The 18791-nt window shown below is 36.4% G+C and overlaps 3 protein-coding genes across 4 annotated transcripts; 2 read left to right on the forward strand and 1 right to left on the reverse strand.

Annotated features, from left to right (window-relative positions):
• Positions 1 to 2933: 2933 nt before the first annotated feature.
• On the forward strand, positions 2934 to 13830 carry LOC110803052 (SMR domain-containing protein At5g58720). 2 transcript variants are annotated; one of them, XM_022008515.2, is made up of 11 exons: positions 2935 to 3984; positions 6796 to 6821; positions 7933 to 8055; positions 8348 to 8442; positions 8824 to 9068; positions 10798 to 10874; positions 11759 to 11815; positions 12083 to 12150; positions 12250 to 12356; positions 12454 to 12524; positions 13477 to 13830. In XM_022008515.2, the coding sequence occupies exons 1-11, from the start codon at positions 3417 to 3419 to the stop codon at positions 13603 to 13605; spliced, it is 1566 nt and encodes a 521-aa protein (XP_021864207.2). In that variant the 5' UTR covers positions 2935 to 3416; the 3' UTR covers positions 13606 to 13830. The 2 variants fall into 2 exon arrangements, with proteins under 2 accessions (XP_056683651.1, XP_021864207.2); XM_056827673.1 differs by lacking the exon at positions 11759 to 11815 and having other exon boundaries at positions 2934 to 3984.
• A 1079-nt stretch (positions 13831 to 14909) lies between these two features.
• Positions 14910 to 15778, forward strand: LOC110803021 (protein EARLY FLOWERING 4). The gene has a single exon (XM_022008478.2). The coding sequence runs from the start codon at positions 15069 to 15071 to the stop codon at positions 15477 to 15479; it is 411 nt and encodes a 136-aa protein (XP_021864170.1). The 5' UTR covers positions 14910 to 15068; the 3' UTR covers positions 15480 to 15778.
• A 79-nt stretch (positions 15779 to 15857) lies between these two features.
• Positions 15858 to 18761, reverse strand: LOC110803023 (peptidyl-prolyl cis-trans isomerase CYP19-4). The gene is made up of 7 exons (XM_022008480.2): positions 18608 to 18761; positions 18358 to 18439; positions 17989 to 18036; positions 17872 to 17895; positions 17349 to 17531; positions 17101 to 17176; positions 15858 to 16219 (listed from the first exon to the last, which is right to left on the reverse strand). The coding sequence occupies exons 1-7, from the start codon at positions 18680 to 18682 to the stop codon at positions 16081 to 16083; spliced, it is 627 nt and encodes a 208-aa protein (XP_021864172.1). The 5' UTR covers positions 18683 to 18761; the 3' UTR covers positions 15858 to 16080.
• Positions 18762 to 18791: the final 30 nt, after the last annotated feature.

Below are 18791 nucleotides of genomic sequence, written 5' to 3' on the forward strand. Positions count from 1 at the left end.
TGGCGAAAGCTATATTTGTCGGTTTTCCCCTAATTATCATTTCCTTGCAATGTTGATTGATTGAACTTTGACCTTTCCTAATGAACCCAAGCCAATCCCCAATTCCCTAGATTATCCCATTTACTTTTCCTTGATTTCAATAGATTCATACATACACACTTTCATTTTCCGCTTGAGCTAGCATGTGAATACAATTAGTTCGCCATTCTCTTGGGACGATCCCGAACTTGCCGCTATAATCAATATAGTTGGTTAGTTAGGTGTTTCTACAAATTTTGTTTGACTAGGTGGTATTCGTATAACGACACGAAAATCGCTTGTCACTCAACTCATCAACTCTGTGTTAATGAGTATCTGCTCTTATTGGGGGAAAATGTTTATTCTGCCAATGGTCATTGTGAGGAAGATCAATTCAATCTGTAGATCTTTTCTGTGGCATGGTAGTTATGAAGATGGTAGGCCAGGTTCTGTCTCTTAGGACAAATCGTGTACCCCAAAAAACCAAGGTGGACTTGGTTTTAGGAACTTAGCTATGTGGAACCAAGCTGATGTGGGGAAGCTTGCTTGGGCAATTGAGAAAAAGCAAGACAATATGTGGGTAAAGTGGATTCACTCCATGTACATTAAGAAAAAAAAACTGGTAGTTGTTCAACCCTTCAGATGCAGCCAGTTGGGCAGTCAAGTATATATGCAGGTTGAAAGTTTCTGCAACTTACATCTTCAGTCTTCCCTGTGGTTGTCTGCTCCCAAGTACTCAATCAAGGATATGTACTGTAAGCTTTGTGGTACTTCTCCTACTTTGTAGTGGTGTAGGTATGTTTGGAATAGGTTCTCTATTCCGAAACATAAAGCGATCCTCTAGATGGATCTACTGGACAAACTAAAAACCAGGGTCAGACTCCATAATATTAGAATCTATGATTCAACTTTGTGTGGCATTTGTGGTTTTGAAGATGAGAGTATTCCACATCTCTTCCTTTGACTGTCACTTCAGCACTGTGTGCAGGTCTGAAATCCTCTCCTGGATGGCCTACACAGCAGATGGAAGGATCTCCATATTCTGAACTGGATCAGGAAATATGGAAAGAACCAGTTTAGGAAAATGGTGGCCTACTGTGCTATGGTAAGCCTTGGGTACCACATATATATGGTCAACAAGGAATTCTGCTGTTTGGAGGAATGTTGTCCCTTCCCCGTCTTCAACTATTCTTCGGGTTCAGTTTGAAGTAAGGGAATAGAATCAGGTGCCTCATGGGTACGTAGTAAACTTAGTGAGATTGATAGGCAATGGTTCAATGAGTTGTAAGTAGTGCTAGTTGATGCTTCTTGTGTGACCTTGGTTGTTTTAGGCTTGTTTAGCCTGTTGTGGTTTTGGGTTCAGTTTAGAGGCTTTCTCCCTGTTGTTCTCCAGCTTGTATGGACATTGGTTTGATAAGTAATATATATTTCTCTGCTTGTTTGTCAAAAAAAAAGATAGGGTTATCCGCATTCATAAATGTTGTCAATTCGCTTGTAAATTATTGCAAATAGCTCAATTTCTTTGAAAAAATGGTGGCGTGAGTACTCTTTTTCCCGTGAAGTGAGATCAAAAGTTGCTCACTAACTCTCGAGAGAATGATAATGTAAGAATTTCACTAGCTATTTTGTGCTTTGTGCCGTTTGATGTTACAAAACCAAACATGTTTTCTTTTATGTTGGACTATACGCTTAAAGTATGAGTTTGAAGTGCATTTGTCATCATGGTTGTTGAATCGTATTAATGATTGAGGAGTTTTTCATCATGCAAGCAATGCGACTACGATAAAAAAAATATTGTTATAAATAGTTTTACGTAATATTTAATATGATTTTCATCATACAAAAAAATGTACTTTTATTTTATTTATGAAGTCCAATATATTCAATTATCCAAAATCTCCTTATGGTTCAAGAGATAAGTATATGCTCACATAAAAATAGAACAAAAGGATCGGGGTAATTAATGCTCGAATAGAAATCCAATTTAACAATTATCCTGACCTGTAGCTGAAGGAAATTATATAGCGTATCAAAAGAAGCAATGAAAAAAGAAAGAACAATACAAAAACTTACATATGATGGTCTTATGTATAAGGTCAACTTACCAAATAATTATATTTTCTAATCAAATAGTTATACAATGTGATGAAATAGCTGTGTTCATTCATTTATAATAAATCAGATAGTTATACTTTATTGTATAATTATTTTATATAATGATGATATCAACGGATTAATGCGCAGGGCGGTCTCATAATATACTTACTCAACAATAATATCAACTTTTCATAAAACCCTCATTCCCTTTTCTTCTTAAACTCGTACGAAGCGCTCTACACCTCCCGACAATTTTGTTGTTAGCCTCAATCTCGTAGCGCGTTGTTAATTAGAGCACCAATGTGTTATAAGTGTACAAATAATTATCCAGAATAGTTAATTCATGGTTATGATATGTTTTGGGTTCTATTATGTTTATGACGGTAAAGTATGTGTTACTTCAGAAAACTAATATTTTACTTATTGAGCTGAGTAAAGTAAAAGTTAGAGTTGACAAAATCCGACACAACATAATAATACAGCACGAATCAGGCACAAAAAAACGGTTAGTGTCAAGATTTACGCATTAAACGGAGTAACACGTCACGTCACGTCACGCCACCACACGACACGTTTAATTAAATGAGTTGGGTTAGTGTTGAGGTTTTCCAACCCTTTTATATTCGACACTAACACGAATGAGTCTCCACACGACACGACACGTTTGCCAACTCTAGTAAAAGTTAGATCAGATTTCTAAAAGCTGCAATTAGTAAGAACACATAAAATTAGATAAAGCGAAAAACACTTAGGACTTAGGAGTTGGGAACAGGAAGTTAAGAACATAAGGAGTATAAATTGAAAATAGGTGCACCGAGATATTTGGCATTGTGGTCGTATTTTGGTGAAAGATAAAACCCCTCTAAACTACAATTTGCATAAAGTTGAGTTTTGATCAAAAAATCAACTTTTATACTTCCTCCAAAAGAATCAACCCCTTCAATAATGGCACCCAACCGTCACCATCAATTCCTAAACTCCGTCAATCATCTTACTATTGTTTCAAATTTTCCCCAAATCAATTTCTCAATTAGGGTTCCCTCATTTTCCGTCCCCCTTTCCTCTGCTGAATTGCTACCTCGCTAGCCTTACATTTTTGTTTCAATTTTGTGGGTTTTTGATTTCCCCCAATTGACGGTTTTCAACGGGGGTCAAAACCCTAATTTTTTTAATTCTTGTTATCGAATTCGAGTTTAATTGATCCAATTGTAGTTTTGTAGTATTAATTTAAGTGTTGTCGACGATTCCCCAAATCTTAATTTCAGTACAGTTGAATTGATCTTCGTGTTGAATAGAGAGATATGAAGCATTCAAAGAGGAAGAAGAGAAGAGCACAGCCTTCGAAGCTGCAAAATAGTGGTGTTTCTGGAAATTCCAAAAATAATGCTGAGAGTGAGGAAGAAAAGATCATATACAGTTTGGTGGAGGCGTTTTCATTGGCTTCTGTTGAAGAAGCTGAAGCAGCTTATAAAGAGGCAAATGGTGATCCAAACAAAGCAGCTGAGATCCTGTGTGGATTATCTGAAAGTTCTGAGGGTTTCCAAGCTAGTTGTTCTAGTTCCTCCCAAAGTTTTGGATTAGATACTAATTCAAATTCATCCGAGGGTATTCCGGAATCAAACGGTTTTTCTGTATGCAATAGTAGTAGGAGTTCCAGGGGTGGCAGAGGGAAAGGTATGGTGGCTACAACAGGAACTGTTTCAACTGTTCTCGGAAAAAACTACGTAACCTCGAGTTCGAGAAAGGATATTGTGAAGGAAAAAAGATTGGGTGATGCTAAGGTAGATATAGAGGAGGCAGAGCAATTTCTCTGCTCTATGCTTGGAGATGACTGTGAGCTCAACATGGGTGTTGTTAGAGATGTACTATGTGAGTATTTTGTACTTTTTGTGCTAAATTGATGCTATCTGTTGATATTGTTTGCTCAAACTTAATGTTGTTTACTTGTTGTCGGATTGATTATATGCAAATTCTGTTGGATCATGAGTAGTTGAGGTGCTCAAGGTTGACAATTGCTCTTATTCGTGAAATGTCCATCAAAGTGCATAATCTCTGACTTGCAAACCATGGTCATCCATTGCCTTTATCAAATCATTCAAATATATTGGGTGGATGTTATGTCTATGTGTATTCCTACTTTGAAGAAATAGTTGAACTTGGTGGACTATTCAGGTTGTAAAGGTTTCTGTAAATGACTGAGGTAACTCAGTAAGTACAAGGCATCGGTTTAAAGAGGGTTTGCTTTTGCCAAAAGTCGTTGGGACAAGGATTTGTTGCATCCCCATGGTTGTCAGTTTGCAATATTTGTTTGGGGCCGTAAAACAACACTAACAACCACTTATATGAGTTTTAGAGTATGTTGTCTAGGGAGCTTGATGTACTTGCAGATTTAGCCCCAACCACTTGGGAGTAGTTTAGTGTTTTGATATGCTAAATATCTGGATATTGTTTCTTCCATCCCTAAATTTTAGGCCGCATTTGTCTGGTCATTTTTCTTCAAGAAACGAGTTTAATTATCATGAGTCCATGACTATCTGTCATTATTTCTGTTTTTTTTTAAATAATATCTTTACCTTGGCACAAGTTAGTCTTGAGAATTGTATTTCTTTCCCGAGGGAACATTAAGGGAAATATGGAAAAGTACAATGTACAAATTATTGAACTTTATGGGCGGAGCCCACGGAGGTAATAAATGCTGTTGATGGACTCATGGACCTATAATGATTCACATAAGGCCATACACATAAGGCCATACGGGCATTGGTTAGTTCACTGTCATAGTACTTCACTGCCTGGTACTTAAACTTTGGATCGAGGCATGTTCTCTACTTGTTTCTGCCCTGAAAAATAGGGCTACCTTGTATCCTTGAGTTGATAATCATTATTGGGATAGCCTAGCCTCCTTCATCCTTAGAAGTACTAGGGATATTTTAGGATTAATCCTCTATTGTCTCAGCTATTTCTTTGTGCCTACCTGATTCATCTTCCGTGAACACACCTTTGGAAGAACCATTAGAGCATCAATAGTGTCGGAGGGGGTCTTTTAATCAGAGATTGCTAGGGAAATTCTGAAATAAGAGATAATTCAAACAAACAAGAGCTAGTGAAACGACGCCATGGCGGTAGTATGTTTGTGAAGGTAGTGCGTTTTACATGAAAATAATGAAGAAAAAGAAAAGTCCTACAAAGTCTGCAAGAAGTGCAACAACAATTTTAAGGTGGACAAGTGTCCCACATGTTTCCAAAACAAAATTGTCACCTCCCACCAACAGATATATTTCATATGTTTTTGATAACATATACGAAGTATTGATTAAAAGGTAAGGGAGAATGATAAGAGAGAGAATAAGATTAGTGTTTAAGAGCTAGTGTTACAATTTTTGGGTGGTAACACTTATGTAGAGTAGGATCTTAGAGTATCAATAGTGGGGGGCTCATAGGTTACACTTAAGGAAAGAAAAAAATTAAGAGTTAGCTCTTAGGTGAATAACAAGAGTCTTTTAATAAGAGCTAGTGCTACATAATCATTTTTTGCATTTTTTTTTTAAAATAAATAAGAATAAGAGAGAATAAGAACTACTCCCTCCTGTCCCTAATAGATTGCCCATATCACATTTTTCACTTTATTAGAAAGAAGGCAAAAGAAAAAGCAAGTGTTTTGGTAGCCTTGTCTTTTTTTTATTAATGTAAATAATATAGTGTGAGGAAAATGTGAAGAACACATACTATAAATGGTATGGGGCAAACTCAAAGGGACATGCCGAAAAAGAAATTGGGGAAATCTTTCAGGGAATGGGGGAGTAGTACTTAAGAGTAGTGCATTTTTACCATTTTTGAGAGGGGACTCTTTTTTTGAGTAGGAACTTAGGTGGCATAGGAGAGAGACTCTTGTTATGAGGGTCTCCCCTATATCTGTTGGGGGAGGTGACAACTTTGTTTTGGAAACATGTGGGGCACTTGTCCACTTTGAAATTGTTGTTGCACTTCTTGCAGGCTTTGCAGGACTTCTCTTTTTCTTTATATTTTTTCATTAATGTGTCTCTCTCCCTAAGAGTCACCTAACAACCCTCAATATAAGAGTCTGCCCTTATTGATGCTCATAGTTTTTGGGTTTTTATCGGTGCTTACTCGAGTCGATATTTTCGCTTATGCTTTGTTCATCGTGGATCACTCTTGTACCTTTCCTGACTCAAAACGGAATTTGAAATCCACTCATTTTGCAGATTTAATGTTTTCAACGTTATTGTCTTTCTTTGAACATATTTCTTCGTCCGTGTATTTTTTCTTTGGAAAAGTTATCAGGTAAGACTGTAAGGGTTCCATGTTAAGCATAGGCTCTGCATGCCTAAATAATAAAAACATGAAATGTAGCCTGACAAGCCTCCATAATCTCTAAAGTAGAATATATATTTAAGCTCCTAAAATCTATCTTAGGATATTACAGAGTAACAAATATGGTTATTTTGCTTTCAGATGATTTTCCATTCTACTCCTTTTTGTTTCTCACTTTTCTCTTGTTTTGTCATTTGTTGTTGTAGTTACTTCTGAATCTGGGGATTGGCATTTTTGATGACAAATTAATGCTTATTCTCATGCCTTCCCCTGGGGCATCTTAAATGATTATCCCTGTGGGATAACGGCCACCAATACTGAAAGAATTGTGTAATTTTGTTGTTGCAGGTAACTGTGGGTTTGATGTTGAGAAGGTATCCCTAGCATCATAATCAGAATACTATCCACCATCTGGCAACTCTTTGTCAAGATGTCGAATAATTGCGTTTGTTTGCATGCTGATTCCCTTAAAACTGTATCCGTAATGTGTTAATCCAACGAAGGAAGAAAGTTAAAATCATGAACAAAATTCTTCCTTCTTATATTTTTGTTGATTAAACTCGATGTTGCGTTTGTTTGCATGCTGATTCCCTTAAAACTGTCTCCGTAATGTGTTAATCCAACGTAGGAAGAAAGTTAAAATCATGAACAAAATTCTCCCTTCATATATTTTTGTTGATTAAACTCGATGTTTTCTATCATCTTTAACGTCCCCATTTAAAATCACGTATTTTATGTCGATAGATCTAACTGTGATAGCTTATAAGACTTTTGAGAATGTTCAATGCATTTTATGTGTCTGATAACGGATACAACTTTTATACGGCTGAGTTAACTTGTGGAAATATGTATTTAAGTATTGTAACATTCAACCTACTTACTAAAACAATGTACTACATAAATTTCTTACTCCGTATTAAACATCTCCATTTTTTTTTTGAAATGATGGCAACACTTTGCAAATGATAAGAAAAAGTAGATATGCATTTATCATTCATATACATCTTATTTTTGGGTAATTCCAACATAGTTTCTGTAAATAATGGTGATCTGAACCAATATTCATTAGCCTGAGAGAACCATATTTAGAGAATTTCTCCTTATTTTGTTTTGGAGTTGGAGAAATGAAATAAATTGCCTTAGGATCTATGTTCTTTTTTTGTGGTTCATACGCTTCATAGTAATTGAAATACTTATTTACCAACACGCAAGTGACGCAACAATCCAATAATCTGATGTGCATACTCTTTTTTGGACCTTTTGTATCTCTTAAAGTAGTGATATACATGTGAATTCTAATGTAGTCCACCACATGCAGGCTTTATTTTCTACCCATTTCGTTTTTGTTTGTTCCTCTACTCCTTATTTCACGCCCTTTGCTTGTTTTTCAGACTTATTAAGTGGATGAGACATGGGGGTTATTTGCATATAATGTCACGTACTACTCAGTTTCTGTAAATTTATTGTTTTTTTAATCTTTTGCAGGCACTAGAGGTGTTGCTTGATTTATCTGCACCTTGTGAAACATCTGGTAGTGAGAAATATTCTAGCTCTAGCTCTTGCTCAAGCAGTGTTGAATATTTTAGAAATATAGATTGTATTGACGGGGTGAGTGATTTTACCTTAAATTCTGATTTTGCGACCGAAGGATCATGTCCACTTGTCTATATATTTTTGGCGGCAGACCAGTAAATAAAGAACAAGGAGTAGAATGATCAATCAAACCTTTTCAAGTTCTTTCTCCTACCTGTATCTTGTCAAGAGCCAGTCTGGTTTAGCATTTTATTAGTATGCTATACATGTTATGTTTGCAAAGTCCATGTTTGTGATTACCTGTCATCCATTCCTTTTACTTGGTAGTTGCACTCGCTTAATTATTCTGTTTGCTTGTCTGAAATAGTTTTGGCAGCTGGCTGATAGAGGATCAGATTCAAATTCATATTCATCCGAAGGTGATGTCCCGGATAATGTACGGTTCCTTGACTTTAATGGCAGGTATTCATGCTGTTCCTTGCTGTTTAGCGTCCCGAAAGGTCAAAAAAAACCTATGGGTAGCAGCTTCTTTATGACTTTCAAATATTTGGTGATTGCTTCTGGTAGATTGCAGGCTGCTGGTCCATCATGTCTTTCTATATCTGGTTCTGTGTTCTATACTCCTATTACCAGTATAAATTAACTCTGCTTGAAAATCAATGAACATGAATCGTACGATAGTTTTATTTATGTTTATTTGTTTTTATCTAGTTTAACTTTTGTGTACCATTCATTATCTTATAATCCTATAATACCGATTTATTTTGTCCTATTGTCTTCGGGTCTGAAACAATATCTGCATTTACAAGGTTATTTGAGCGAGATGATGTTTTATGATTTCAGGAGTTACGCTGAAGCTCTTGTCTCTTCTGATGATTCAAGTAAGTCGGCGGCAGCAAGTCTTAGAACTGATGGGCCTGAGCTGCCACGGCAAGTTTTAGAATCTTTATTTCATATCCCTAAGAATTCGGAGGAGGATCCAAGTATCATGAACTGGAGGAATGTTGTGAAACAAATGGAATCTTTTGCACAGAAGCGAGTTCAACTCGGTCCTTCTAGTTTTATTGCACGAGAGCTGAGCACCCAAGGTAAATTGCTGGCTATGTTATATTTATTATTTGAATACTGGAATCCTTGGTGTTTATACTTTCTGTTTGGAGTCGGGGATGGGTTGGTAATGGTTTACCCCACTCCCTTAGTGGTTTTTCTTTCCATTTTTGTTTTATTTTGCCATTTGCGGCCATGCCTTCTTCTGTCTTTCTCGCTGACTGTAACATGAGTGGAATACCCTCATTTAAATTTGTGTTACAATAAAGGTGTTCTTGATAATCCTTCACCCCTTGTCTCATTAAATTGAACCCTTGATCTCGAATCAGTTTAGAAACTCATTAGATAGATTAGTGATATTTTGATGTGAATCGGGAAATGGTGCCTGTTGTTAACCTTCATTTGCCAACCATCTTCTGGTGAATGTCCTTGTACTTGGTGACAATTGTGTAGAGAGGTTCACTACAATCTAATTGTACTTTTTTAAGGATAAGTATATAATTTTACTCTTTGTAGCTATCTATCAATACTCTCTCTTAGTATTGTTTCTTTTCAAACTTGGTCTTTCCTGTACTTGTGAATTTCAGCATTGTATTCTTAAGACATGATTAAATATTTAAAATAGTTTATGTCCTTTGTGAAGTAGATTTAGGTTATGTTTGGTTCAACTGAACTTGACTGAAACAAACTTATCTGAATTTATTTGATTAAAATAATTCCTCGTGATTGTCTGGAGAAACTTAATATTGCTTAAGCTTTACTGAACATACGTGAACTTGTCTGAACTTATTTTTGCTGAAATAAGTCGAAAATAAGTTAAAAGAACTGGAAACGAACAAACCCTTAATCTTATTCTTATACCTTGTTTTGTGTTTATATTTCAACAGGGCTGGCTCAACGAGTATGGAGGCCCTGTGCTAATATTTAGCCATCATAGAATAGGCCCCTATAAAAACAATTAAAGGCATAAAGTTTCTCATAAATTCACAAATAAAAATAGTAAATTATAGATTAAAAATGTTACAATATTCTACCGTGATAAATTAAAGAGTAATGAATCATGCACGATAAAAGTTCCTCTCTGAGTCTCTGACACCTTCTGTGTGGGCCCCATGCAAGTTGAGGAAAGACAATCATACAATAGTCTACACGTGCTGCTAGTCTGCTACTAGTAAGTTAGTGTAGTTTAGTTTTTTTTTTTCTTTTTTCTTTTTCTACATCTGTTAACTTTTCATCAAACTTGGGGCCTCGTTAACAGGGGGCCCTTTTCCGTGTCCCATTTTGGGCCGGTTCAAGGCCGGGCCTGTATTTCAATATCCATGACCTAGAAAATAATCTTCCGTTGTATTAGCCTCTTTATATGTTTCTTTGATGGATCAATCCATTCATTTCTTATATTTTCTTTGATAGGTCAATCCAATCATTTCTTACTTCACCCTTTTCTGGGTTTCATATCTAATTTTTCCTTTTTGTTTCAATATTTCCCTGCATATTTTCTGAATTATTTCAAGTTTTTACCCCAATATACTGACCTTTTTAATATCTTTAAAGTTGGCACACATTTCATTTTTCTGTAGTTGGTGTATGTTGCATGAACATTGACTCAACATCCTAACATGCTCCATTTTTACTGTCTTGAAGGGCAAAAGTTCATATGTGCTGCGAATCCTTTACGGTTTATTGTCTATGCTATACCTATCTAATGTATTGATCTCACTGCCTTTTGAGTCTTGTATTTACTGATGTCTGTGTCTAAACTGATTTACTTAGCAAAGGGAGCTGAATATATGGTGTTTAGGGAAACGGCACGACAAGAATGGGATAAAATGAGAACCTGTTACCAAAAGGTTTTCCTCTTTTATATTTTTTTTTTCATCTATTCATTGTATTTGGAAGGATAAAATGATGTGTAGAATGATCTTCTAGCTGCTATACAATTCAATATTTACAAACTTTTGTCATATTGTGACCAAACCTGGCGCCGAAATCATGCAAGACTGATCAAAGAAAAATCCAAATATGCATTTCGTATATGCTTTTCATTTGGGAAAAAAATGTGTTTATAGTATCTATATAGAGTAATTCCTTGTATTTTTTTGCACAACTATATCTTTTGAGAATTCTTCTATAATTTAATGGTACCTTTAGGGAGTGTTAGGTTTGGTGTTAAATGTTTTTTGGAAAATGATTTTCCCATTTGCCATCATTTTCCTTTGTTTGGTTTGTAAAGCGGTGTAAAACAATTCTCTAATGGTGAAAAATAAATCTCTCAAGGGTGGAAACATTTTCATTTGAAAGCAAGGGAAACCAAATCTCTGAAGGAGTCCCTCTACCTTACCTCTTTTTTCTTTCCTCCCATCCATCCTCACTACTCTACTCCCTTTTTCTTTTTATCCTTAACTTTTCTTGTAAGGAGAAACAAACAAAAGAAGTGTTTTTTCTTGAAAAAGGTTTTCCATGGGAAATCATTTTACATTGAAAATGTTACGGAGTATAGGTCAATCCAAACTACATTCGTGTTTTGTTCCCCATTTTCCCATTATTTTGTCAATCCAAGGCAACGTATTGTGAGTCAAATTGGATAACTGCTTAACTTAAAGGTTATTAAAAAATTCTTAAATTATGTTCGCAAACAGAAAACAAAAGTCGAGGTAGTTTTCCTGTAATTTTATTATTAGGTAGGTTAAGACAATTCCTTTATTTAATGAGAAAGCTTTTTGTCAATTTGCAGGCTGCTACTGCATATTCAAATGGAGAAAAGAATTATGCCAATTACATGTCTGAGAAGGTGCCTCTTGCCCTTCAACTCCCCCCCCCCCCCCCTCCCCCACACGCACTCACACAAAAAGCTCGTATTTTGTATATGTAGAGGTATATGATATGAGGTGTAAACGAGTTAATGATAATTTTGTGGTATTTTTAGGCTGGATCCGTTGGTCTAGATATTCTTGTTTATCATATTCACTGAAGTACTGAACAGATTCAAAACTTGACATCCATCAGGTGGCTAGTGTTTTTTCCCATAGATCTTGACATCACATTGTTTTTTGTTTAGGGTAAATTGTGCAGCAAAGTGGCTCGAGAAGCAGATGAAAAAGCAAGCATGCAAATTTTTAAGGCCAGGTTGCTTCATCAAAGACCATGCAATAAACGAGTTGCTAATGTTATTTTTTTGTTTGCTTGTTTTCACATTTTAAGCCATTGTTGTTTTTGATTTTGCAGGAACAAGGGGATAGAAAACATTTTGACAATTGATTTGCACGGGCAACATGTTAAGCCAGCATTGAGGCTCGTAAAGCTTCATCTTTTATTTGGAACATATATATCCTGTGAGCATTTCATGTGTTTGTTTTTCTATTTTTACCTTTTCTTTGGGATTGCTACGTTTGCTTTTATAGTTTTCTTAATTTGTGCTGTTTTTCTTAGCTGTGCAATATATCCGGATAATCACTGGATGTGGGTCAAGTGGTCTTGGGAAGTCAATGCTTAAACAATCGGTATGGACTTGCAGCTTCTTAGCTATTTTTTATTATATACCAACCGTGCATCAGTTGCTTGTAAATTGGTAGTTTGCCCTCATTCAGTGTGACACCTAATTTTATGACCTTACAGGCGGCTAAAAAGAAATCTAAGTAGGGGTTGTTAACGAGCCGAGACCGAGCCTGTGCAGGCTCGAGCTCGTGAGCTGCCGACCCCGGGAAATTGAGCTCGAGCTTGAAACTTTAAACCGAGTTTGGTTCGGCTTGAAGCTCGATAGGCTCGATCATCAAGTATCAATTAAGAACCATGTTTGTCAAGTTTTATATGTTGAAAAACAAAATTCCTATTAAAATTAATTTATGCAAATAAATAAATTAACAAAAATACCAGATTTGAAAAAACTCGAGCTTGTTCACGAGTTTTAGAGCCGAACCATTGATAGATCAGGGTTGGGTCGTTAAGATCTCGAGCCAAACCGAGCTCAAGCCGGGCTTTACCCCAGCCGAGCATCGAGTAGTTCACGAGCAGACTCGGCTCCTAGGTAAGAGAATAGTAAATATTAGTCCGAATTTTCTGTTAGTGACCGGAATAGCGAAGTACTTGGTGTTACATTCTTCATACTTATTCCCCAGTAGCTTGAGGGTTGATAATCGAGTAGCCATTTGGTGGTATAGAGCTGATGCTATGAAATCCATACTCCCTCCCTGTACATTCATCATTTGGCTTTGTCATGCTCTTGGAAAGATCAAGCTTTGGTAATTGTATGTCTCGTGCTCTTGTCTGAAGCTCAGGCTAATGAATATTTGAAGCATTAGGGATCATTATATTCCATATAAAATTGTTTTATATTTCCAGATGCATTGCCAATTCCCTAGGTCTTGTTGAATCGTCAATTTAAATTTTGGTCTTTTAAAAATAAAAATAAATTTGCCCTTTTAACATTGCAACGAGTAATCAATATGGATGCAGGTGGTCAAGCTTCTGAAGAAAGAAGGAATTGAGTGGAAGGAAGAGAACCAAGGTACAGTTCTTATTAGACTGGATGGACCAAGAGAGTTCAGCTTTCTGGATTCTGGAAGCGACAGTGAGTCTGACTAGAGTTGGCAATATTCCATTTCTATAGCAAATTTGTAAAAACTAACTGTAGCTTATTGCTAGAAGGACTCACCTGGCAAATGCTAGACGTGAGATTAAACTTGTATTTATTATCTGGGATGGCAGGAATTACAACACACAACTTTGAGAGTATTATATAAATTCTAGCTATCCAGCTTTTGAAATTCTTGTACAAAGTTATCAGCTTAATGATAATACATTTGGTCACTTACTCTGTTGCCTTTGTTACGTTATTAACGACAATAATTTTTTACTTGGAATTGTAGATTTTCAGATTTTGTTACCTGGTGGTGCAGTGCAGTTCACCATGACTGTCATTGATTTGTTCGATATAACAATGGACAGAGGTATTGTTATCAGTAGAGTATCCATCAGGAGTCTTAGCAGAGAGGCAACGTACGAGTGTGTGCCAGGCACGCGCTGCTGCCTCTGCCTCTGCCTCTGCCTCTGCTGGTGTGTATATATAGTGATCAGAAAGGATAAATCTCAATTGCTTCTTCTGTCACGACTCACAGAGACCTCAACTCCTCATGAGTCATGAGTGTTAATCATTTTTAACATTACCATTTTTCTTTCGTAAAAGCCCGCAATTTAGATTATACCAGGGTGCACGGTTCTCAACGTTTTACTCCATATTATATGTTTTTTGAATTTAAACTATATAGAGTATGTTGTTTTAGTTTATGTTATTTGAATATAAGCTACATGCCTACATGTTCATTTAATTTTTTTTTACCAAATAATGTATTGGCCCTATTGGAAAGAATTTCATCTTCCAATCAAAATGTTGGGGTTCAATCCCATGAACGACCTTTAAAAGAGGGTTTGCGCTAAAGATGGTTGTGGTCGGGCCGGCCCGAAGCCTGATCCGACTCGACCACGAAAAAAGCATGGTCTGGTACGGGCACGAAGTCGTGGACCTTAATATTTTGGAAAAAGCATGACAAAGCATGCTAAATTTAGTAAAATTAGCCTTAAGCACGATGGCCGCCCTAGCACGAAAGCCCGTGAGCTCGGGCCGGGCCTGCGCCCTTTTTGAAAATTCCAGCCCAACATGATACAACATGGGCTTGTCATGGGCCCAACCCGGCTACCGAAGCCCAGTCCGGTCCGGTCCGGCCCAGCCATCTTTAGTTTACCCTAACAATTTCAAGAGTTCATTTAAAAACGGGGTGTATAATATGCACCCGGTACATATATACCCCTGCTGGTAAAAGTTAACGATCTTATAGTTTGTTCATCCGAGGTTAGGTGAAGATATTTTTTAAAAATATCCCAAAAGTTCAAAAAGTGCACGAAAAGACAAACACCAGAATTAAAATAAACAAATAAATGACCCACCCAATAAAAAAAACCCCGCCAAATTGAAGCCGATAACTTCTGCACAAAAATATCCACCATTTTCGCGTAGCTTATAGAGAAATCAATGCCTTTAAAGGTCAACCATGGAAACCTTAGAGAAGATGATATCTCCCGGTAACGATCATATTCTCCATCGGAAAACGAACAGCCACGATCTTCGTCGGGAAACGGAATATCTCGGTGATGAAGACGACGGAGAAGGCGAGGAGTTTGATGGAGAGTTGTGGAAGATGCTGAGCAGCAGACTGGAGCGAGTTCAATCGGTGTTGGATGAAAACTCTGCTTTGATTCAACGAGTGAATGAAAATCATCAGTCGAAAAATCTAGACAACTTGGCGAAGAATGGTGACCTAATTTGCGAAATCAATGGAAATATTTCCAAGATTTTGTCCATGTACTCTGATCTTTCTATTGATTTCACTAATTTGGTTTGCCAACGCAAATTTATGTGGAAGAATTGCGATAATGGCTGGAAGGAGGGGGTAAATAACTAGATACTGCTACAGATAATGAGATCATGAACAAAATGAAGATTTTACAGTGATCATATAGTTTATATCTGATTAATCTCTTCCGATTGTTGATATTATACACAATTAGTAAAGTTGTGTTTATTTCTAGTTTGTGGTGGTTGTATGATTTTTGGTTATCATGGGGATAAATTCTTGGTTCATGTAGCAGATCGATATTGATCTTGTTTAATTTGTGGTGGTGAGAGAGTGAGTTATCTTTGTTCTATGGTGTGTTGTTCTTTGTTGTGACTTGTATGGAAAATTGATAACTTTCATCTTCACAGCTTCTCATTCGGAAATTTCGCCCATGATAATACTCTGTATTAAATTTAGCCAAAGCAGCAAAATCTCAATAGAGCGTAGCAGCAAAATCTAACTCATCTATAAAACAGCTCATCGTATATGATATAGGGTTTACACGGAGATGAAAAACAGGCGATTCCAACCAATAAAGGGTCCAACAACACCTAATATTAAAACTAAAGTGCAAATTCATTGCATCCGACTAGTGTTGGACTATGGTCTTTTCCCCAATTCATCTGTTTTTAAGGAAAGGAAGGAATTAGGAGAGGTTGATGAGAGATTATAGAGGAATTTCTCCACTATCAGCGATGGTAACCTTGCTTTTAGGAGTACCATCCTGCTTTCCTTCAGCTTCCATCTTGTAGACAACATCCATTCCAGAAAGTACCTTGCCAAATACGACATGTTTGCCATCCAACCTGCGAATTAATACAAATAGTTAGTCCACCCACACATGTTTGCTACTCCTATACAGAATAAAGATTGGAGCTTCATTAGCTGTATGAGAAAATAATCAAAGCTGTCTCAATAGTCAACACCAATAAGAACAAGATATTCACTAGATTAAGCTAATCAACACCAATAAGAACAAGGTTTTCATTAGGTTAAGCTAGTCAACACCAATTAGAACAAGGTTTTCATTTCATTAGGTTAAATACAAATCTTGACAAGAACAAGGACAGCTTAGTTGCACTGATTGGTTGCAAAGATATTCCTTCCACAGGAAAAACTGGTTTTACCATTCCTCTGATTAGTAAAGGATGAATAATATTCTGATGTTAGAAATAGTATCTCAAGGTCCTTCCACTTCTCCTGCCATTTATTTCCTTCTATCAAACCAAACTATGGTAATGAAGTTTTAAACTTGATTTCTACTGGAAATAAAATTCAGTTATGTAACCAGCCTAAGAGAAATGGCATGCATTGGCATCAGCATTTCTTTTACTTGATTTAAAGTGGGGAAGTGGGAGGATTACTTGCCAAGATCAAAGACGAGGAACCATTTGAAGGTTAAAATTAAAGTATTGAACCAGGGGCATCTGTAGGGAATTAAAGCATTAGTCATAACATAACTAGTATGTCTGTCTCTTGAGGGATTTCTCCAGTGAGCACAAAACCCAAAGTTTGACAATCAATTCCCAACTTACTCCTGTCCTAATCCTATTAACAAGTGCCCCCAATACCTGATTTCTTTTCCTTCGTATCCATCAATATTATTCACCGAAGCACTCTCTACATCCCCAAATCAAAAGTAAAGGCAACAGAGAACTTTTTTTCCTTCTAAAAGCAAGGTACTCACCAGCTGGTTGTTACGGTTGTGATGAAGAACTGGGAACCATTGGTGTTTTTACCAGCATTTGCCATAGACAGAAGCCCTGCAGATACATCATGGATAAAGATCAGCCCAACACTTTTGATCAGATGATGCACACGGGGGGACATATTATTTGGAAAATATGGGAGATATCTCATTGATGCAGAATTTTTTTACGAAATCTCAAATTAGAAATAGTACAAGAAGATTTCCGATAAGTTACAGTAATATACCTGGTCCGGTATGCTTTAGCTTGAAGTTTTCATCAGCAAATTTCTCTCCATAGATTGATTCACCACCTCTTCCATCCCCAAGAGTGAAATCACCTCCCTGGATCATGAAACTTGGAATAATCCTGTGGAATTTGCTTCCCTTGTAATGGAGGGGTTTCCCGGATTTCCCAACACCTTTCTCTCCTGAAATTGCATACAGAAACATTACCATCTAGGCGTGTCATGAACATTGAACAAAGCCAAACTACTCCTCGAGCCATTATCAACCCACATTTATTACAGCAGCAAATAGCATATTCTACCACTTCAAATTAGAAATTTAATACACCCTCAACATAGTTCCTGTTTCATCTCCTACCATTTGTTCATATACTCAACAAAGATACTCCCTTTATTCCCTTCTGTTCTACAATTATCATGCTTTGTTTGGAATTAAAGCTCAATATTCATAGCATGATGATAAATCACACTATTACGAAAAGAACACCGGAAATAAATCAAAGATTGAACTTCACAAACTTACCAGTGCACAATGCTCTGAAGTTTTCTACACAAAACAGAAAACAATGCAGAAGTCAGTAACATTTTGAGATCATGAACCAAATATTAAGCTGGATGAACCAAACATTCAACAATTTACCAGCTGTTTTGGGAACCGCCTTGCCAAAGAGACCCATAACAATTCGGCCTGAAAACAAATCAGCAGCAACACAATTAAAAACAATAATTCAAATTCATGAAAAGAACAACTTTAAAAGTTATATCAAAATTATTACCATAAAAAGGTGGAAAATCTACCACTAAATCAACATAAATCACTTGATCACAGTCACAGATAAAAAAAATTAATTTTTTTGTTCTTCTTTGAATTTTATTTTGCAACACTAACCCCATCTAAAAATCATGAACCGATACAAACAGAAAATTGAAAATTCGCGAACATTTTACAAACAGAAGGAAAATAAAAAATTATTAGGAATTTAATCTCAATGAGATGAGAAAAAGTTACCAGCTGGTTTCCCATCAATCTCAACATCAAAGAACACTTTGTTGGTCACTTCCTTCAGATCTTCGGATGATTTCTTCTTAGCCTATATCAATTTTCCCAAAGAAAATTAATTTGTTTTCTCAATTTTTCATAGATTCATGATGATCTAGAAATTCAAATGCGTTAACCCTAAATTCCGATCTCAATTAAATTAAAGGGGAAATCTACATATATCAATCAATAATTTTTTGAAAATGTATATAAAACATACCTGAATTTGAGTTAAGGTTCCGAAAAGAACAAGACTCCATAGCAAAGCAACGCAAATTGAATTGATTCTTGCCATCTCTCTCTTTCTCTCTCGCGGAGTGCACTCACTGCAATTTTCCTTTTTTGTTACTTATATATACTGTACTCCGTATATATTTGAGGATACAAGGAAGGGTGAGATTAGC

Source organism: Spinacia oleracea, chromosome 1 (assembly GCF_020520425.1).
Source record: "Spinacia oleracea cultivar Varoflay chromosome 1, BTI_SOV_V1, whole genome shotgun sequence".
In the NCBI taxonomy this organism is placed as follows: Eukaryota; Viridiplantae; Streptophyta; class Magnoliopsida; order Caryophyllales; family Amaranthaceae; genus Spinacia; species Spinacia oleracea.